General features: G+C 39.1%; 1 protein-coding gene across 3 annotated transcripts in view; it reads right to left on the bottom strand.

The window, feature by feature from the left end:
- nedd4 (neural precursor cell expressed, developmentally down-regulated 4, E3 ubiquitin protein ligase) overlaps nucleotides 1-21,742 on the bottom strand; it is a 30,037-nt gene extending 8,295 nt beyond the window's left edge. The window contains exons 1-13 of one of the 3 annotated variants that reach the window (XM_022739852.1): nucleotides 21,531-21,742; nucleotides 20,130-20,203; nucleotides 18,850-18,928; nucleotides 18,688-18,726; nucleotides 18,378-18,431; nucleotides 3,792-3,842; nucleotides 3,347-3,408; nucleotides 3,039-3,141; nucleotides 2,064-2,227; nucleotides 1,798-1,918; nucleotides 646-810; nucleotides 411-494; nucleotides 32-151 (exon numbers count right to left, since the gene is read on the bottom strand). In XM_022739852.1, the coding sequence (XP_022595573.1) occupies nucleotides 32-151; nucleotides 411-494; nucleotides 646-810; nucleotides 1,798-1,918; nucleotides 2,064-2,227; nucleotides 3,039-3,141; nucleotides 3,347-3,408; nucleotides 3,792-3,842; nucleotides 18,378-18,431; nucleotides 18,688-18,726; nucleotides 18,850-18,928; nucleotides 20,130-20,203; nucleotides 21,531-21,575 (1,161 nt within the window). In that variant the 5' untranslated portion in view covers nucleotides 21,576-21,742. Of the gene's footprint in view, nucleotides 1-31; nucleotides 152-410; nucleotides 495-645; nucleotides 811-1,797; nucleotides 1,919-2,063; nucleotides 2,228-3,038; nucleotides 3,142-3,346; nucleotides 3,409-3,791; nucleotides 3,843-10,240; nucleotides 10,294-11,943; nucleotides 11,988-18,377; nucleotides 18,432-18,687; nucleotides 18,727-18,849; nucleotides 18,929-20,129; nucleotides 20,204-21,530 lie in introns of those variants that run through there. The other 2 variants (XM_022739870.1, XM_022739861.1) reach the window with 2 other exon arrangements.
- Nucleotides 21,743-22,838: the final 1,096 nt, after the last annotated feature.

Here is a 22,838-nt window from a genome sequence, read left to right as displayed (position 1 = left end):
CGTCAGTATAATGAAAAAGCCCACTGTGTACCTGAATGAGAGGTCGTGTCCATGTCGTGGCTCGACTAATGTGGTTGATGTAGTAGCGCCTTCCTTTATTGTCCCGCTTCTCCTCCCAGCCTGAAGGCAGCCCAGTTGAGGTTGGAAACAGCTATTGAATGACATAAAAATTGTGATCAATAGTGATCAATACCGAAAACCTCAAGCTCATTACATTTCACAATATGAAACAAAGAAAAATATAACCTCACTAAAACTATTTCTTAACTTAACTCACACCGCAGTAATTGACAGAAGCTTTGACGATCAAAGAATATACCTGTGAATCTTGAACATTGATGTCTCTACACTGAAACAGCAACATTGTGATGAAAGACAGAATGTAGGAAGGAGTGATTGATGAGACTCACCACAGGATTAACAGGATGTTCCTCTCTGGCTGAAGTCTGGGCACTTCCTCTGAGACTGGAATGGCTTGAATTACTAGCGCGATCCTGTAGCAGATGTGAAAGACAACAATCATAACTTGGCCATTAATGCGAATATACTTTCCACTCTCCGTGAAAGCTCATGGTTCATATTAACCTCATTACAAGTCTCTCTTTCTCTAAACCAGAACCTTATGCTGTACACAACATGACTCACCGTCTGGGAGGTGCTCTGCTCGCTAGCTGTGGCCCCTGAAACTTGCATGTTTCTCAGGTCGCCACAGAAGGAGTGGAACTCCACAGGCGTGTGGGCTGAAGGTGATATGGGTTGGTTATTACTGTGGTACATCGTGGACTCGTCCTCTGTAATGATCTCCCAGCTCTACAAGATGAGAGAGACGACACACTGGGAGGGTGATTCAAGGTCAATGACAAATTAACCAGTTTATGAAAACAGTGTAAGACTGTGAGTTCTGCTTTATAGTAAACCTACAAGTTAGTTTGTTTAGAGTTGATGAAAGTTTTCTTCAAGTGCTTATGCTCAAGATCCCAGAAGCCTGTCCTACGATGCAGAATTCAGGGTTGGCAAGGTAACATTTTTAATCCTGGGTTTTCAGGGTTATGACAGTGGTTCACTTCTTACCAAGGTAAATCACCATGGTAACTTAAGTGCTGCACACCTAGCCCACTCTAGAGCAGGGTATGTTTGAGATAACAGATCAACGTGAATAAAACCAAAGCCAACTGACCAATCAATTCTCTTGGAAAATTGCATCGCCACTTGTGGAAGATCCCATGGAGCGTAGTGCATGAATCGTGGGAGGGTGTTCTGAGACTGGACCCCTCTGGCTTTCCCTGTCAATTTTTTATATGACTAACCCTCATTATTGCTGCAGACACTGCCCCTTTTATGTGAATGCACTTGGGAAAACCTTGGTTGAGTTACCGAGTTGTTAACCTCGTTGTGTGCATCACTACAGTTGTTACGTTGTTGAGCTTTGTAGTACAAAACTACAACATGGCATTTTTAAAAACAGTGTTGTGGACAGGCTGTGTGATATTCTTAACCTGCTGAAGTCAACTCTCCTCTCTTCTCCTTTAGCTTTGTTTTTTTGTCTTCACCAAGTCCAGAGGGAAATATCTCTTTAGCCATTAAATAATCCACTATGTTCACCAGAAAGTTGCTAAATGTGTCTGTCTGCTGTTTGGTGCTGTGCAGGTAGTGGTCAAACAGAGAAACACAGTGGCTGCAAAATCAGAACAATGAGCTGAATGACACTAAACAGGTAGGTCTCAACAATAATGCTGGACAAGCAGGACACAGTGAAAGGCATGCAAATGCAAATTAAAAAAAAAAATTTACACTTACCTCAGGAGACTCTTGCTGCGCGGTGTTTTCATCGGGATCTGAGATCTGTCTGCGTGTAATAAACGCATGCTCCACATCTGTGTTATTGTTCTGTCTTCTTTGCATCTCCAAATCACTGTCCCTGTTTAGCACACACACACACACACACACACACACACACACACACACACACACACACACACACACACACACACACACACAAAATCAGTACTGCACCCCCAAGGAAAGTGATGTACCTTTGCTGGGGAAGATGGGGGAAGTCTTACTGCACTGTGGGCCGTTGCCACTGTGTGGTTCTACTCTCATGATTGACAAAGTAGATTCTTCCCAGGTTGTCCTGACGCTCTTCCCAGCCAGGTGGCAGAGGGGGCAGCAACTGGCTTTGTCTAGGCCCTGACATGTCCTGAGTCTCCAGAAGCTCCCAACCAGGCTGAACAACATATTTCAAAAGTTTCATAAGGTGTGGCACAAACTGGACAGAGACAGTATCCTAAAACCAGCTGTTTAATCGCAGTCACTAAAGAAGACTTGGCAACTGGAAGAAAATTTACTGGCTAGGATGAGAACTAGAGCTTTGAGTTGGATGAAGCTCATTCTGAAGAAATCATCACACAGTGAGTTAAATATGAGATGGACTCATGGACTTTGTGTCAGCCAAGACTAAGGTGCCAATGCAATCCAATCTCACAGAGCTCATATTTCTGCTACGACCACCGATTGTTCAAAATGTTGTGTATGTGGAAAACAATAACAAGGCCAAGGTTATACATGGGTTTTAGATATGACTTTTGTCATCTAAATAAACTCTGTTTGCAGTTAATAAGTATTTAATAGATGTTTTTTTATATAGTTTTCTTAAGATTTTAGTAAAATAGAATGTAGAATGTACAGAATTGTATGAATCCATTTGTATATTTGTTATATTGTGTATAGTCAGTGTTCAGTCACAATGATTCTACCTGCTGTGACCAAAACAACTTGTAACTTGTACATGTTAAAAAACATAACAAAAATACCACAAAATTATTTTGAAGGTTGCCTTCCTTTACACTTCACTTCACCACTTCATCACCTACAATTTGATTCTGGGTACATTTACAACAATAATAAAAAGTCAGAAACTGATTTATATTTGGCTAGTAAAAATTCAGAATGACTGGGAACTATAAAGATAAGCTCTAAAAAGTTAGAAGATGATGGTGATATTTGTGAAGATCATGGGAGACATTAGTCAAACTTACGTCAGTGTCCTCAGTCTGATCTGCTGTTTCCTCCTCTGAGCCAGAGTTTTTTGGCAGGTAGGTCATTTTGAGACGTAGATGACCTTTGACTCTGGATTTGTGGCTGCGTGATAAACAGAAGAATTTTTTGAAGAAAAAAGAAAAGAATAAGAAATAAATATTGTCAGGAATGTTTAATAAAAAGATTTTAAAAAAAGGAAATAAAATATGAACTCATTCTATCCCTTTTCCTGCAAATAAACATATGTAAAAATGGAATGTAAAACAGGAAACGACAAAAGATTAGATAACCATGAAATCATGCCAACCTTCGTGGATGAAGCAGAAAATCCTTGAATGTGTATGGCCTTTCTGTATTAGGATTTTCTGTCTGAGAAATAAAACAAAAAACAACACTTTCAGAGCTGCATAAATAGATCTACTTGTGGCAATGTATCATAACAAAGTATATTTAAAGATACTATTACATGAACCAATGATGACAGTCAACCATGAGGGCTAATTTGTGGGTGTTTATGATAAAACAAAAGCAGGGACATAACATAAACATGACAGACTGTGTTTCCAAAACTATAGAAAACGATGTGGAACAGACATTAGAATAAGGGTGTACATGTTTATATTTACATGGCGACGTGGGTGAAATTGAAGTCAAGAGCTTGTGCGGTAAAAGCTACAGCAAAAACAAAATACGCTCGATACATGAGACATTGACATGCAAAGAGCAAAGATTTCCTGCAACTTAGGACTCACCGGTATCTGATTTAAGGGGACATCCACCTGTCCCAGAAAGTCATCACGTGTCTGACAGAGAGGGAAAGAGAGTCACACACAGATGTTCATGACAATATTATCTGCTCTACACAGACACACAGACACACAGACACACACACACACACACAGACACACAGACACACAGACACACACACACACACACACACACACACACACACACACACACACACACACATCTTCAGAGTATGGAGAACCACTGCAGTATAGTCTGTCTGTTTCTCAAAGTGATTCTTTGTGGTATTTCATTTCCTATCATATCTCTGGCATTTCAAGACATCTATCATTTCACTATTTCTCGTGAAATTTGTCTGCCCCAAGCCAGTTCCTGTGCAAAACTTTTTTTAATCATTAGATGTTACAGAAACTATCTCTTATCCTCAGCAAAAACACCATTTTCCAACTTGAAACAATGACAGTCAGTTGACTTGATCTATTTCCATATATATTTAGTATGTAGTCTAGATAGGAATGTGTTTATCAGCCAACAATGAATGGCTGCACTGTGTTACTGCTAGAGAGACTGTGACAAAAATAATGTAGCATTTGTCAGATAAATCTTCTTTGCTTTGAACACTTCACACATTCCCTGCGTGCTTTTACTGCAGCCGTTACAGTCTCGAACGCAGAAGGCAGAAGGCAGAAGGCAGAGGGCTGAGGGCTGAGGGCTGAGGGCTGAGGGCTGAGGGCTGAGGGCTGAGGGCTAACACGCTGCACTGTGGGAGCCAGCTCTGTGACCAAATTAACACCCCGGTCAGGTCAGACTGTCTTATGAAAGTATATAGCGTTTATGTGAACAAATATAGACGGAGGCCTGCTTTGTCCTGCCCTTGCGCTCCTAACAGTGCGACCAAGAAAAGCCCTTAAATCCAAGTTAAAAGCTACATGTACACAAGCAATGACCAGTCTGAACAACCATTACATTCTTAAAACCCATATGAGTATCTCCACTATATGTATTCTAATTTTTGCAAGGATCCTGACTTCAATGGTGGGTCCCATTTTTTTTTGAGCTAGTTTAATGAGGTAGCTGTCACTAGTGGTATTGGAATGATTTCCTTGAAATTTTTTTGATCTAGGAATTAAATCTTACTCAATGGCAGCTTAGTGTAAGTGAGGGGGAGACTGCCAGCTAAAATGGAAATCAGAAGTGTACAAAGTAGGACTGCAACTAACAAAAATTGCTTCCCAAAGCCCCAGTCGATGTCATTAAATTGTTTATTTAGTCCAGACAACAGCCTAAAAATATCCAGTTTACTATCAAGTCAGAGCAATGACAGGCAGCAAATCCTCTCAGCTGAGTAACTGAAACAAAAGATTTTTTTCTGGTATTTTAACTTTACAACTAATCGGCTATCAAAATAGTGATTGACTATTGCGCTGCCTTTGATATAACCTCAAATACTCATGATGAACCGTCTTGCCTTCCTATCCAGCATTTATGACTCTGTTTTTAATTCCCTTTTTAATTAGTATTTTAATGTTTTTATGCCGTTTTCTTTCTTTTTAAAAATGTTTTTAATGCATTATGTAAAACACTATTTTATGTTAGTATATGAAATGTGCTCTACAAATATACTTGCCTGCTTTGCCTTGCCTTTCATTAATGACACTCTAGAAAGTAAGTAATATTTGATATCATTGCTATTTTTTGGTAAGCTGTTGCTTTCCATTTCCAGTGAGCAACTGTAAACTTTGTACACTTTGCACGGTTTTTCCTTGGAAGTGAGGCCCTCTAAAATACTGATTTTTAAGGAGGAATCAGTACTCACTGTCATTGTTGGTTATATTTATTTAAAAACCACAGTCCACAGGATATGAAGCAAGTCAAAGTTTGTTGTATATATATATTGGTATTATTTACATATGGCCTTGACAACAGCCAGTGTACTGGAGTTGTATGAGTTTATACAGTATACACAGTATACTGTAGTGCACCATTGTCATGCACCATTTCCTTCATGCTGTATATGATCACAACAGTTAATGTGAGTAACGAGGTAAAAGAAAGGTCTCTAAAAATCTATTCTCTTTTCAACTGACTGAGACATTAGACTTCATAAAAAGTCGAATGACTTTTCTGAACTTCAGAGTCCTCCCACACATGTGTCTGCATGACTAATCTCATGCTATAATGTTGTTTCCCAAATCTCATTTAAGTCAATAAATCAAGTACATATTTTGTAGCGCAAGCTTGAGTGACCAGTGCTAAGAGAAAATGTGTGATTTTGGCCAATGATAGATTACTATATATATATATATATATATATATATATATATACACACACACAAAATCTAGAAGGATAATATTATCATTGCACTAATTAGATCTACCTTCCTCTAAAACCACAGTATATTTGCTACACTTGACCCAGAACATGTCACCCACTAATTCTGTAGCTTGCAACAATTTTAATCAATATCCACTGCCCTTCATAACATGTAACACTCTGCTCAGATGTTTGGAAGTCAAACTGCACAGTCACAGACTAATTGGAAAACTGAACCCACCGTTTAATAAACTTAACTCAGTGTTTCATAAACAGAAATTGATACACAGTTAAAGGCGAATGCTGATGGTGCTCCCTGCTGATTTGAAAAGCTGACTAGGCCACTCATATATCTGTAACGAACAGAAACTTCCTGGATCGTAGGGTGAGGTGAGGCCAATAACAAAGAGTAGGTGTATACTTTGGACAATTAAAAAGACTGCCCAAGATAAAAAAAAAAAAAGATAACCATAGATAAAAGTTCATTCAGAGCATCCCTTAAGATTCATGTGACACTAAAAGCGACTCAGTTTAGCATGTGGCATTAATCAGTGCTGACCCCATACTGCATGAGGCTGGGGCAAACGGCTACAGACACATGTTTTGGTATCTGTGGAGAAAGCTCAATGATATCCATCTCAGCTCGGCAACGACAAACTACTTTTGACAGGTGGACTGCAGCTTGTGAAACCTAAACTTCTGAAGAGCTACACAGCTAAAGTTATTGGAGCAGTTCCATAAAACAAGTTAGAGAAAAGTTATATTTTGGCAAACACACATGGTGGGGAAATGAAAACTGGCACATGAGACTGTAGGAACTGTGTTGAATGTTGTAAAAAAGTTAAGTCAAAAATGTAAAATATTTATTTTAACTCCATAATGAAGAAAGAGGTCATGTTTTTCCTGAGTGCTGGCTGTATTCCAGTTTTTCAACAGTTTAAGGCCTAAAAGTTAAGCTTGGTGTTTAGCATGTGGGGGAAAGGACAGTTTGTTTTTTGGCCGAACTGTAACAGTGGAGCCAGCCCCATAATCACAAATGTCGCTAACCGACTGATTGATCATAATTCCACCATTGTTCAGCCAAATGTCCTGTGACTGAGTTGGAGTTTCCTCACTGGCCGTTGCTCTTTCAAAATGAATTGGCACAAACAGTTTCTATGAAGGGGGCATTTACAGCCTGCAGTGTTGCCAACATAGAGCATTTGAAGCGACCACCTCTCAAGGTGTGTTTCAAGTCCGCATTGCGGTTGGCTTAACCTATGCATTATGATCACAGAGCGCTCCCATTTTGCTTTGCCTTTTGCCATTGTCTTTTAGCCCTGCTGTAGACAGATGACATGCTATTACACTGGGATGCTCAAAAAAATATATAGATGGAACCATGGCTGCTGGTAACAACATTAAGACTGGTGGACGAGGAGTAATTTGGTACAAGGAAATAACTACTGTATGTCTACAGATATAGAATGAACACGTGAAACAGCAGCAGTGCAGAGAAGCAGCTTGGAAATGACTTGGAAGCTAACATGTAGTCTTAATGGGCCACGTTTCAGTCACAATTTCAAACTTGTTCCATTGTCTGACAACAGAAATGGAAATCATGTAAATGAAATCAGCTTATTAGGAATTTGGCTGTATTAAATACTGTATATGTGAGCACAGAGAGTAGGAGAGAAGCAAACAGATAAAGGGCTGAAACTGGCTGACACTAGACAGAATGTAAATAGCCTATGACACGGTCCAGCCATATACTAGGTTTTGACCTTGTCTTGTCTTGTTATAATGGGTGAGTGATCTCTTTAAACCATGTTATCACTTTTGAAGGAATCTGAGTTCCAGCTTGAACTGGGAAATGCAGCGATCCACCCCCACCACAAACACTGCGGCCAAGGCACAAAACTAGTTTCAAATGTGGACAGCTCATAATGGCAAGTAGGTCATGTTCAATTTTATATCCTATAATTGTTGCCCCAAAATCAACCATAATTAAACTTTCTGGGGAACATCACATCTTAGCTCTTTATCAAATTAATGTCTAATCATTCACTTGATAAAGAACTAAATTATACCTTCATTCATTCACAGCAGAGATTTCCGGCTCATTCCCACCTTACTTGTGTAATGTGGCTAAACCTGGTTGTTCATTAACTCTTGATATGATATATTGGGTTATGAGGGCACTACAGATAAGAATGGCAGACCTAAAACTTTCATAAAAATTTCCATTGTAGGCTTTTTATCAAACACCACAGCCAGCTGCATCACAACTAACACATTCAGCTCAATAATTGAACAGCTTTTTCTTTGTTTTTGAGGTAGCATTTGAAAAACAACTTAAGACCAAAGTACTACAGCTGAAATTAACAAAAACATCTAGCCTATATAGGTCTAGGGATAGGTAGATTTTGATTTTGTTTTATTGTCATCTCACATTATTATTATCTTGCAAACATTTGTCTAGTAGATATATTAATATTATATGGTAAAAGTTGTTAGATTTTGTAGGCATTGTGTGATCCTTTTTAATGCAGCTGTAAAAGGAAGGTAATATGTGAGTACAAACTCATCTGGCTGCATTTAGTCAATAAAATCGGTACCAATTTTTTTAAAAATATTTTCATTTATAAGATAAGAGACACCTTTGCATGTGTTTCCTTGTTATTTGAATTATCATGTACTTGATAAAAGTCACCTTAAGAGTGTGAATCATACTGTTGTTGCTCCACTGTGAATGGACATGGTCTGAATGTAAACAAAGGTGTGTAGTATTTGATGCAGACTTCCAAGAGGGAGATGTGTGATGTGACACTGGACTAAATATGCTTGAAAGACTATGAACATGAAAGTTAAAGTGCAAAAATACAAGTGAAATATACTTGATACATGTGTCTATTAGTCACCAGTGATATTTTTGGGGGCATCATAAAGTATAAAAATATAATCTAGATTTACAAAAGCAAATTCAGATATTTAAAAAGTAAGTGAACTGGCTAATTACTGGAGGAGACCTTCTTACTTGACAAGCTGCTAAATGCAGGGGGGAGGCTGACACCTGATACTTCACAAACACTGCCTGGCAGCGGGACCCATAGGGAAGGGAACACACCACCCTTTTACTGGGAAAGGCTCAAGCTCCCATCCTGCCTACATTACATTACCCACACACACACACACACACACACACACACACACACACACACACACACACACACACACACACACACACACCATGTCCACAGATGGCTGGCATGACTGTGCGCTGCTCTAGTATCATGCTGTTAAATTTGAATCCACGGGACTGGGCATTGCTACAGACCACCAGACTATCTGGAGTCAGGGGGAATATTTCAGAGACACTTTATTTATATCAGCAAGGGGCACTGCTTTTCCCACCACTAAAATTAGCTCGGGTAAATACTTAAGACGATTACTCATAGCGCTAACAGAATAATAAAAATGGAGAACTATTCTAAAGTTGAGCATGAGTTCACACACCAACAGATAAACAGACTGGCAAGATGAAAGACGGACAACTTTTCGTTCTCATTCACACTTTTCTTGGAAACCAATATGCAAATGGATTTACTGTAATGTAACTGAAAACCTCTGAATGTTTGTCCACATTGGGCTTGTTAATTGCATGACTTAACTGTAGCGATCTTCTCAGTTACTGAATGTCGCTCTAGCTTGTGGTGAGCCTAATGGCTGACCCTGAGTAAACAGAGTTTTAAGGATTTGAATGGTGGTAACAGTGAAGGAGAGCAGTGTTATCACAGCAAATTATTCCATACTGAAAAATATCTAAATAGTGTCAGAAAAACAATCTCTTTAACATTAAACTTTCCTTTAGCAACAATAAACCAAAGATACAGAATTAAGCATAGCACCTGCATTAATGGATTAATTATTTGTAGTATTCATAACAGTCAAGTGACGGCACCTGAGCACTCAAACCAGAGCAGCATGGAATCTACTTGAACCAGTTATACAAGCCTTTATGTGTCATGTATCTTGGGAAAAAAAAAAAAAAAAAACTTATTTTAGAGCGGTTTTCCTCTAAAGACATTGTTGAATTTCAGGGTTTCCAGCTCATTCATGATGGTCAGGCAACTAATTCCAATTAAAAAACTTAACACTCACCTTGGTGGTTTGACCTGGGCTCTTTGGTGTATTATTCACTTTGTGGCTTGTGGTTAAATCAGTAACAGAGCTTGGCAACTTAGCTGGGCAACAAGGAGACAAATGAATGTGCACATGTGGAGAGCAGGGGCTACTGAGTTTTGGATTCGAAACGTGACATGAAATTCCAGTGTTAGGGTAGGGCACCTCCAGGGAAAAGCTCCTTTGTATGGCATGGTGACAGTGGTTTTGCTCAGCCCTTTCCTGGCTTTTTCTATATGAACAGACCTTATGGTTTTTCTCTGATGGTTTGGTTGAGGAGAACAAACAAGCAGAGGTACTACGATACAGTTTTTTGTGAGGTTCATGTACACCCTCAGGTTGTGCGGCTGGGTTAGGAGCCTCAGGATATTCCATATTGACTGTAGCTGTGGTTCCTCCCTTCCCGGATATCATTGGTCTCTGGTGGGCGAAGTGCAGCAGCACGCTGCTAGAGTGACGATTAGATCTGTCTAGAGTTGATGACAGTTCCATTACTTTACTCCTGTCCTCCATTTTGCATTTTGGTTCATCCTGTAAAGGAATATTAAATTGCACCATGTGCTTGGCGTCCCCGGCTGAACAGCTTCCTTTTGGGAGACGATGGCCACTTACTGCCGTGGTGGTGGACCCTTTGCAAGTCACTTCCTCATCATCTTGTGAGAGTTCACTGGCAGATGTTTGAAGAGAAGACTGATGCGACCCCCTCGCTGGTGGGAGAGCAGGTAGAGCCACTGGACTTACTGGGGAAGCAGGTGGGGTGCTGCAGGGGCTCTTTGGAAATATAACCAAGGAGGAGCACCTTCTCAGTGGGACCTTGGACTTGCAGCAGGGTAGACTCCTCTCCTGGGTGGTCCTGTGCTTTTCTGGAGCCTCTGGCTCAAAGATGCTGTTGCTGCTACAGTACCCGGCATCACTGGCCATGCTGCTGCTGCATGAACCTCCATCAGAGCCAGTACCTGCTCCTCCTTCACTAACTCCCTGGTCTCCATCCTCTATACTGCCATTCAGCTCTCCACTGAGCTTACCACAAGGCTGCAGCGAGATCTGCAGAACGCGCTTCTTATTGCATCCTCCACTGTTAACTCTGGGTATGAATACTGAAGAGTACCGCTGTAAATTACCATAGTCTGGTGACAGAGGAGTCACCTTCAAGTGGACAGAACTGTGCGCCAGACTCTCTGTGGGGCTACGAGCTGACACACTGACTCCACTCTCTTCACCATGGCTGCTGAGGCTTTCTGACAGAGGGTCCGTGTTGCTTCTCCTTGACGCAAAATGCAAGCGGAGCCGACGTGCCATTCGTTTAACTCTCTAATCCCCACAGTGCCAGTGAGAGCTGCATGATCAAACTTGCTGGTAGGAAAAAAGGAAAGCAAAGCAACTGCTCCGAGCTCTGCTCTGTGATCACAATCATTAGCGGCTGTACATTGCCAAAATAGCTCTGGTGACAACCTACATTCCTCTCCAGGCTGATCTCAGCTTTTAGTCAGAGGAGGTCAGTGGTTCTGTTTGGAGACATGACCCAAACAAACGACCTTTGAAACTAGAGCATTCCCAGAGGTTAGCCCCTTTAAGGTGCTTAAACACTATACGGAAAACAAAATTACACTAAAACTTAAAAGGACAGAGTTTCCACTGCTGACCTGCTTTACAACATTAGCTTAGCTGCTAGTTAACTGTACCTCCTGGGTTCCAGTCAGATTAATATCTAACAGCTTGTCTTTTCCAGCCGCCTCACTCCTGTTTACCACATGTGGAAAAAAAACAACAACATGTTAGCTCTTTACGTGGCATCTTAGACTGAAGCTCTGGCAAACTGTTACATCTGCCTAAGGCCACTCACTCAAGTCTCTACTTCCTGCTGCAGCTCTGCTTCTAATGTTTCTGCTGCTCTGTGCCCCCACAAATATTTTTACCCACTGCTATTGAATTACAGGAAATCAAAGGGAATGACTTTCAACATAATTTTGATACAAACTAAGGGCTGTGCTGCAAAATAGAATAGCACACAATAAAATCTCCATAGCATGTGAAAATAACAGGAGAATGATTGTCAACTGCAGAAGTCATCAAACTTAGTTAATGCAGAAGTACAACTACAGACATCAAATGTTTTTTTGCTTTTAAAGTAGATAGATAAGAATGAGAAAGAACTGGGATTGCTTTGACAGTGACATGACACCTGTTATATGATACCTCATGTAACAGTCAGTGCTGGTCTGATTTCCTCTCTGTGGCTGTTGACAGTCCTATTTATTAATGGCAGCCTATTGAGCCAGGCGGACCTATTTCAGGACATTACTCTGCAACCAAATCAGTTTCAGTATAATGTTTAATAGTAAGAGGCACAGCCAGGATAAAAACATGATTCACCAGAAGATACATCACTGTTGCAGTGGAGCTCATCACTTATTTTTTAAACCAACATGACAAGCTGCTAGGAAACCTTGTGACTGGATATTAATCGCTCATCTGACCAAGAGCAGGTTTAATAAACCATAAGATAAGATTGGTGATGTACATCGCACAGCTATGCCAAGTCATTAAGTATGGTGTAATACTCCAACAATAAAGCATAGCTGCCTGTAAAATAGACATGACGTTTGCAACCAGATGAACACTGAGCCCAAAAGAAACACAAAGGGAAACGCTATATATAATAAACTCTTTAGAGAACATGCTTGAATGTCAATGCAAACTGTGTCAGTGGGGTGTGGTTAGAGTAGGGATTGGACATGAAAGACAGGGCCTGGCCCCTATGAATCAGTAAGTGCGGACGTAATGAGGCAAGCTGTTAGTGTATATGTTAACATGTGGCATTGCCCACCCCTACAAAACATCTTGAAAAAACAAATGGCTACCTCATCAGTAAAAAGTACCAGACAGACAACTCTCTATGGATGTGGAATTGTGGCAAGAAATAGTTGAGAACATTTATATGTATCTATTTCAGTTGACCATTGTGTTGCTTACACCGATCTATGGCAGTTTAAGTGACGTTGTTACACCCTGACTGTGTCTGAAATCACTATCTACTATATAAAGCACTACATTTACTGTTTACTGGTAGGGTATTTAAAATACTTAGTCACTTGAGTTTCTCAACAGTATAATCTTTAGTTTCGGTGTATATTCAGAACATAGTATAGCTATGGATCTATCTTTGGTGACTATTTCATCTTTTATTTATTTATTTCAATTTATTTTTATTTCTTTAATTGTATTGTTTCTTACCTACCTCATTGTTTTTTGTGATTAAGTGAATGGCTGCTGCAACACTGCACTTTCCCCTTGGGATTACTGACTGTCTTCTACTTGACAAAATGTCTTAGTTGCCTTCTCCCACCAAATTTTTATGTACACAAGCGAAGAAGAGCTCCAACTGAAAAAACTTTTCTGACTGTGGCGCACTGTGAGTGGAACAAAAAAGTTGTGTCCATGACATGTACAGTATGTAACAATGCAATGCTGCACATTTCATAGATACAAACAGCCGTCAGTGACTAAAAAACTGTCAGTGATGATGCATGATGATGAATGACGATGATAAGGGTCCAAAATCTCAAGTTACTACTTACTATAGTTTAAACTATTGAGTGTCTATTATAGAGGGAGAAGTGACTGAGTGAACGAGGGAGTGATTTCGGAAGAAGCTTTTATTGACTCCCCACGTGCCATTGCTGGAGCATTATCTGTATATACTGTATTACAGCTGTGATTGTTGACATGTGATTTGGTAAAATTTAGTTTTTTCTATGATCAGCAGACTGCTAACCAAGTTAGCCACTCCTAGCTATCTGGAGCTACTGATGCTGCATTCTCAGTAACTTACTTAGTGATGAATTACTGTCAGGATAAATTTCACATATTTTACTCCTTTTACTTTTACTCTTGTGGACTCTATGTGTATGTTTACTAGATTAAGTACTGTGTTGTACTTCCTATGGAGCCTTAAACTTGATCTTTCACAAGTGTTTCACTTTGTTTCTTCCTGGAATAAAGAACAATGTAACTAATTTGACAACCAGTTTTTAGGTAAATGAAGCCAGTTTCCTTGTTACTGATTCATTTTACAATACTTTTGGTCTAGCTCTTGTTTATGGTATGTCATTGTTTTCTGATTTGTAATCACTATCATTTGATTGATTTGGCAATCAGTGTCCTCACTTTACTGAAAGTGTGTTTAGCTCACCGCACAGCTGTAGCATAAGTATCATCACACTGAACAACGCCTGAAGAAGTGTAGATGCCTGATTCAATTTTAAAGCAGAACTTATCGGCCTGATCACAATCACCCACACTCTGGAGCATATTCTGGTTGTGTGAGGACAGGTCTGACTACCAGCATAAGTCTGGACCACATGTTTCCTTTTTTTACAGGAAGTGTATTTGGTGTGCAAAGCACCATTGCTTCTCTTCCCTTTAGCCTTCAGCCGTCTGTAACAAAAATTCTTTTTGAATCTGTTGTGTTCAGTCAGTTTACACAACAGCTCTACCATTTTGTCAGTGTTTTTTCCCTCATGTGAATTCATGGTGGCCATTCATTGAAGAGGAAGTAAACATGACCACTTTTGCATATGGTGATGTCATGTTCATACCCTCTATTCATGCTGTCTCCATGCCAGGATGTGATATCTGAAATGACATCTTTGAAAGTGCTTTATTTAGCTTTTGATGTTTCTGATAGTGACTATGTCATCCTCCACTGTCTGTGAGTATGTAAGTGTCTCCAGATAGTGGTAAGGCAACTTGGAAACAGGAAGGACTGTAGAGATTCTGGGGTTTCTGGAGGTGTAACCTGGAGCCTTCACTCTCCTCCTTCACTAAACAGTTTAACTTGCTCAGCAAGCACCAGAAATGCTGAACTCAGTGTAAATGCAGTGAACATATTTTACTTTTTGTATTTACCAAAGGGCTGATCAGAAGCTGCAACGTTCATTACACTCCAAAATACCAGTTAAGTGTTGTGTGATTCAAGTCTTTCATGGCATCTACCATCAGATTTATGTGATATGTTTGGTTGGTAATGACTGAGATAACATCTACATTAAGGAAACTACATTTGAAAACATTGTTGTGAAAATGATTAATTTCCACATTAGGTGGTTTTTGTGGAGATCTCTGTCTACAGTTTAATGCCTGAACAACATGAAAACAGCTACATTTCTTCTCCCTCTTTTCAGTTGGCAAACAACAAAATTGTGCATCACAGCTAACATCTGGTAAGGATTTGGTCACCTGGACCAAATCATTATTTGGTTGGGACCGTTCTGGTAAAATCAGCATAAATACAGATTAATGACAACAGCTGCTGTATAATCAGCTATGTTGACATTTAAAACGGGTGATTACAGGAAAAGCTAGAGACAACAGAAAGTTATCGTCTTCATTTGTTGCCACTCAAACCCCCGGTCTAGACTAGACACACTTTTAGTTACTCTGTCGAGTGTCAGTCCATTAAACCTGCGTTCACTGTCCTCCTGCAGTTTTCACCCATACTGTGTGTTTTGCAAAAATTCAATTTACCCCATACACACTGAAACACCAAGCCAGCATTTTTAGATTTACACAACCTTGAGGCCAATTTAGAAAAGCTCCATTTAGGGGGGGATAAAACACCATTTTAGTCTGGACGGAGAGCTGAAACTGAAAGAAAATAATCCATCCATCCATTATCCATACTGCTTATCCTTATAGGGTTGCGGGGGGGCTGGAGCCAGTCCCAGCTGACATTGGGAGAGGGCGGGGTACACCCTGGACAGGTCGCAAGTTTATCACAGGGCTGACATATAGAGACAAACAACCAGTCACGCTTACATTCACACCTATGGGCACTTTAGACTCGCCAGTTAACCTATTGTGTATGTTTTTGGATTGTGGGAGGAAGCCGGAGCATCTGGGGAGAACACACGCAGGCACAGGGAGAACTTGCAAACTCCACACAGAAAGGCCCCAGGCCCGGGGTTCAAACCCAGAACCTTCTTGCTGTGAGGCAACAGCACTAACCACTTTAACAGTGTGCCACCCTAGACAAAATAAGGCATTTAAAAAATGTATCAGGCTTACTGTGGATGCACTCTGAGTGTAGCACAAGAAAAAGTGTTCAAAATGGAAAAAGTTGAATTTTCACAGCAATCTGCCCATCACACTTTGATATTTCTTTGGTGAAAGTGGATGATTGATGATTGATGGTAGTGTCAGAGGAATGATAATGGGGTTATCCAATAAAAAATGGGGTTTCATCCTGTGGGGTCCATGAATATCAATGACAAATTTCACGGAGTACTGTCATTAGTTTTCAAGATACATTGTCACGAAACAAAATGTTGATTGAGGGAAACACATAATGGCACTAGGTGAAAGGTCAAACTGTGGCTCACAAAAATTACTTGTATTTATCATTTATAACTGATAATTACACAATAATCCGCACATCTCATATTTTGTAAGGGACAGGGAAACCCAGTTTCATTCTCAGATAAAATGAACAGGTTTCCTGTCTACTCTGTCCATTTCTCTGTGTGTCAGAACAGCAGACACACACATTCACAGAAACATGCTCACAGTGCTGACACACCCTCCAAATTGCCACAAAATCCACCTGGAGAATGACGAGGCAGATTTGAGTCAGTCACACCCTGGTTTGTTTTATCATGTGACAGTTAACTTGTGACGTGATGACAAGTTCTAGAAACATTCAGCCAAACTAAAAATAACAGGAGCGAAGACGGAGCTACATTTACTTGGACTATGTGCATTCGACTCTGGACTCTGTGGACCAGTTTTCATTTTTTTTTTTTTTAAATTGTGTTCTACTGAGGGACTGTAGATGAAAATCAAATCTGCGCCAAATCTTGTACATGTCAAACTGCATCTGTTCAGTGTTGTACACTTTCCTTTATAAATTAACAAGAAGGAAAACAGATTTACAAAGAAACAAAGAGAAGAGAGAGAGTGGGGCAAAACAATCACATGATTTTGTTTTCATAGCACAGAATGTTTAGTTCTGTGCTGAACTTCTTTGAAATGTGACATATTTTGCATAAATTACTGGATCTTTAAAAGCAAATGGTTACAAATGGACATCTGAAACATAGCTGTGCGCTCACTTGTCCCTTGTGAGAGCCTAATTTGCTGCTGAGCTGACTTAACCAGTAAGACAGGTTGAAAGATATCCCAAAACAGAACTGCAGAGCTCCTAAGAAGGCACACTAGTGTCGAAACATCAGCTTATGGAGTAAAGTCTGCACTGCAGAACCATCAAAGTGCTCCTTCCTACACAGATAACTGTGTAATCATTAGGAGAACACTAGACATTGGCATCTTTGTTCACTGCAGTCTCCTATTGTTTAACTCAATTTACAAGCACACAACAACCCAAACCACAGTTCTTACCAAGCTGCTGCTACACACAGGAACCCTTTGCATGTGTCATAACAAACCATTTTACTACATATCACACTACACACATGTCTATCATCTACTGATATTCAGCACCCAATGTGATATGCAACTCTTTTAATGTCATTCTACAAGTGTGAGCGTCAGCCGTTACAATGTCCTTAAGGTAGCCAGATTTGCCCACATTTACAGCTCAGGTATCTCAGTTTTCCAATAATATCACACGTCTTGGCAAAATAAGGGCAGCTGTATCGTTGACAGGCAGACAAACCACAGTTAACCTTACACTGACTGGAGGATACCCTCATCTACAGAAATGTGACACATTGCTTTGTTTGCAGGTAAACTGCACATCTGACTTTTAAATATCCAAACCTTTGTGAGACTATTTCCTGGCTTTGGGTTGTGTCCAGTCAAATCAACATTACAACTATCAATTAAGACACGTCCCTCTATAGCAAAGAAGCTCTTAAAATTGATTTCAAAAACCCATCTACAGAGCCAGTAGACCCGTCAATAAAGAGCTTGTCAAGGGGTTTTAAGCACAATACAGTTAATAAAACATGATCCTGTAATTACATCTGCTATCTGCCAAGGTTATCCACCTTTTTAGAACATTTCTAGACTCATGGTCCAACACAACAAGCTACAACCTAAAGTTTTCAGTATAATCAAAATTATACACCGAAAAGTTGAATATAATTAAATTACTTACCAGGCGGTTCTCATCAAAAACCTCCAACAGCAGACGATGCTTCCTGGGATTAACCTGAAACATAACATAGATTGTAAAGCAAAAATGCAGTGCTGGGTTCAATAGCAAGCTATGGTCGACAAAGCCAACAACACGACTGATTATAGTTAAATGATTATAGTTTAAATAGTTAAATATAGTACACAGCAAATGCATCCATGATCTCCTGGAACATACACTACATGTAAGGGTAGCTAGTCACACAACACAAGAGAGAAACAGATGCGTTTTAAAATGTTTGATGTTATTTACTTTACTAATTTTCACTTACTCTGAAAAAGAATTCTTCATTCCATTTTGGGTCCAGTGTCTGCAAGTAACATGATTTGATTTTTATTTCATTTGAAATAAAAATTACATCAAAATAAAATATCCCCAAGGCCACAAATAAAAATAAAAGTGTAACTGCAAATGCAGATGTTCATGTGATCACCTTTTTTATTGTTTTAGTCTGAAGACTTGTGAGTTCTCCATTGATGGGGTCATAGAGGGACAGCCTTGTATATGGATCACTGCAAGCAATTAGATAGCCACATTTAGAGTTATGGTGTAATGTGTACACATCCATCTAGAAAGATTAAAACTGTTATGATCTACTTTCTGTGCTCTCTGTGTATTAGTGGTTTGTGTGGTTCTTCCTATGCTACGAGTCTCTACTTTTTTCTTAGAGAAGAAAAAAACTTCACATCATTGTCTGTCAGATCAGGCCCTGCACTTAGGCCTGCAAAACATTAACATAATGGTTTCAGATCCCTATGCTCAACACAAACTTGTCTGCAATTGTTATTTTATAATGGTTTGAGGCACTGTTACATGTATAAAAACCACAGAAATCAATTAAATCACATTATCCATTACCCAGAATCAGTGCCACTTAAGGCCTGCAGTAATGGTTTGTCATTTGTAATGTATCAAGTGACACTTATTACATCAGAGACATAAGAGAGAGATGTAACATGAAGGATTAAATTTATAGTATAGAGACGACAACCAACAAAATCAACATTTTATGAATCTTAATTATATGACATTGTGATTTTAGCTTATTGAGAGGTTTTAACCAAGAATTTTAAAAAATAAACTAAAAGGAGCACAAAAATAAGGTCTTAAAAGGTCATAACCAGGGCATTAAGAGAATTTGAAGAACTGTTCTTTGCTATTTTTTATACTAAAATTTCCCAACAAGATGACTGTATGCTGTAAAATAACCTGTTCAGCACTTACTGTTGCACTTACTAAATTACAATTCCTGCTCATGTGCTGTCTGTTCATTGAAAATATGACCATTTTTTTTGCCAGTGAAGAAACAGCACCTTCCCATCACACTATGCAATAGTTTAGAGGATGCAATTTCAGCAAGTTTTCATTGTCCAGCCTTACTAAAAATAAGGAAGAAAACTGACAGGAAATGGCCACTACATAAGAGAACGTCATGACTTTGATTTTACAGAAGATGAAGATGAGAAGATGCCACATGCATGACCTGCATGCCTAAGAGAATCAACAAGAAAAAGATCTCTGGTTCCAGCTTGTTAAATGTGAATATCAGTTGCTTTTATCTTTGATATATCATTATATATCAAATATAGTTTTAAGACATCACCTTGAGAAAGGAGAAAATAATCAGTAGCTTTATAAATATAGAAAACTAATAGTTATTTGAAGCCCTACTTATAAGTTACACAATACACGTATTAAGTTTCACCAACCTACCTGGCTCCAAGAATATCTTTTTTGGCCAGTCCAATTCCAGCGATGACTTTCACTTTTACAACTCTGGAGTCATCCTGAGAAAAAGCAAAAAAATACTGATGAGTTTATGAACGTAAAGATCACAAACCAAACAACATATGAAATCTAAAATCTATATAGAAACTGAACTAAGGCTAAAAAATAGGATCATACTTTTACTCTGATGATATACAGTGATAGTGTCTGATAATATTAGATAGTTTATGAAATATCTTTAAATTTTGGACTTTAAATTTGAGATATAAATCAAGCAATTAAGAGATATGAACTTGGGTGGTGGGAAGTTTGAAATGTCATTTTTCAGCTCTTGTTCACATTTCATAGACTAAAAAAATTAGCAAGTTTTACCATTATCTGTTTTTCTATTTTAAGAAAATGCCATAAAATAGTGAGGAATGCTTGTTGTAATGTCCCAAAGACCAAAGTGAAATCTTTAGATATCTTGTTTTGTATGACCAACAGTCCAAACCGCAAAGATATTCAGTTTATTATCATGTATGACAAGGGAAAGAATCAAATCCTCATGTGTGAGAAGATACAAACGTATAGCGAAACGTTCTCAAATATTTGACATTTTCACTTAAAAAATGACAAAACGTCTGTTCAGTTTTCATAAATAGCGGTCAATTGTTGACAAACTGATCAGTTAATAATAATTGCTCTAGTTGCTAAACTTGTGTTGATACAGCAAGGTGCTTCTGAGGATATGCTGTACATAAACACAGCTCAAGAATGTCAGAAATCTTTACAACCAACCACGATCACATGCTTGCTGTGCATGCCCCCCAGCACAATCAGTGTTACTCTGGGACTCTGATGTAACATCCTGACAGTACTTGGCACTTATGCACATTTCCTGTCAAACCACAGCCTCATTTATGCTTTTACTGTTTAGATGGTGAATCACCATGAGGTTTCGCAATAGTCAGTCTGGCTTGGCAGATAAGACATTATAGGCCTTCGTTACATTGTTGTTTGGTCCCATATCTGAGAGTTTGAATTGTGCTGAGGACGGGAAATACCCTGCAGAGAAGTGGTAACAGCTCAGGAGCCTGTTGGGTTTCCTGGTTGAAAAAGTGCACAGCTGGAAGTCACGGATAGCACGAGCTGGGAAGAAATTACAGCTGCTCAATCTCATCGACTTTCTATCAAAAAGTAGCACACTTTAGCTAAGACAAAGCTCCCAATGTCTCAAGTTAACCATGTATTAATGCAACCACATATATTTTCCGAGCCACTACAGTTTGCCAGTGTTTAGTTAGCTACGGTTAGCGTCCACTAGTTAGCCAGCTGGCTAACGACGGGATCACATGAACAGCCTCATTAACGGCTGAAAAAATGTGACTTGAGCGTTGGTTTTACCTCATTTGCGGGAAGTCCTCGGATCTGTGGGGAAAGTGTAGCCATAATATCCTCGTCCTTCTTCCTCCCAGAGAGCGACAACAAAAAGACTGAGACAGTAATCCGGCCAACGGTAGTCTCTTCTGCGGTTACTACGCCTCTATGATTCCGTCTGTGTGGGTAACGATATACTGGTAGAAACCGTGAACCTGACCCTGTTGTTAACTGTGACACCGTCGTCACTCACTGTATCCATCCTCCTCCTCCTCCTCCGCTTCCTCCTCCTCCTCTTCCTCCTCCTCCTCCTCCTCCTTCTCTTGTTTCCTCCTCCCTCCTTTCTCCTTGTTACTTTCGCCCTGACATTACAGCTTTAGGGGAACTCAGAGGAAAACCAATGGTGGGAAAGTACTGGAAAAGTAATGTAAAAGTACTCCACTACAATAATTGCCCTGCATTCAAAATCCTGCTTAAGTATAGGTACAAAGGTATAATCAGTAAAAACAATACTGTTTAGTCCTTTAGTCCCCAATGAAACATCTAAGGATGAGTCATTGGGTTAGAAAGGAGAAGAAAAAGTTTTGCTGCATAGTTCTATTAATTTTTTTAATTTCTCTAATATTTGTGTTATTTGTTTGATATTGTTATTTGTGGAATAACTGGCTTAATTTTTAAAAATTTGTTTGAAATGAAATCTCCCATCTTCCAAGCAACGAGTCACCACAGCAGTAATGTAAATGTAGTGGAGTAAAAAAATTACAGTATTCACATCTGAATCACAGTGGAGTAGAAGTATAAAGCAGAAAAAATGGGACTACTCAAGTACAAGTGCCTCAAAATCTTACATAAGTACAGCACTTGAGTAAATGTACTTTGTTACTTTCCACCACTGTAGAAAACTACTGGGAAAGCACCATTACACTTTTACTGAATACACTAGTCAATACTCATCTGTGTCATGTGGAAGAAGTATCCAGATGATTTACTTAAATAAAAGTAGTAATACCACAATGTAAAAAATACAAGGGAAAGTTGTGCATTCAAAATTAATTTTAAAGTACAAAAGTATTATCAGCGAAAATGATTCGGATAGAATGTCCTCTGTCAGTTACATTGTTATATGTTAAAATATTTAATTATTATTATTGAAGCAAGCTGAATTTATTAGCTGTTTGTGGTGGAACTAATTTTAAATTTTAGTTTTATAGCTTTCAGATAAATACAGTGGCGTAAAAGGTACAATATATCTCAAAGTATAAAGTAGCACAAAACAAAAATACTCAATTAAAGTACCAAAATGATACTTTAGTAGAATATTTAAATGAGTAAATA

Source organism: Seriola dumerili, unplaced genomic scaffold (genome assembly GCF_002260705.1).
Source record: "Seriola dumerili isolate Sdu_G_001 unplaced genomic scaffold, Sdu_1.0 BDQW01000003.1, whole genome shotgun sequence".
Taxonomy (NCBI): Eukaryota; Metazoa; Chordata; class Actinopteri; order Carangiformes; family Carangidae; genus Seriola; species Seriola dumerili.
The sequence above is the reverse complement of the archived record's forward strand: the minus strand, read 5'-3'. Positions and strand labels throughout refer to the sequence as shown.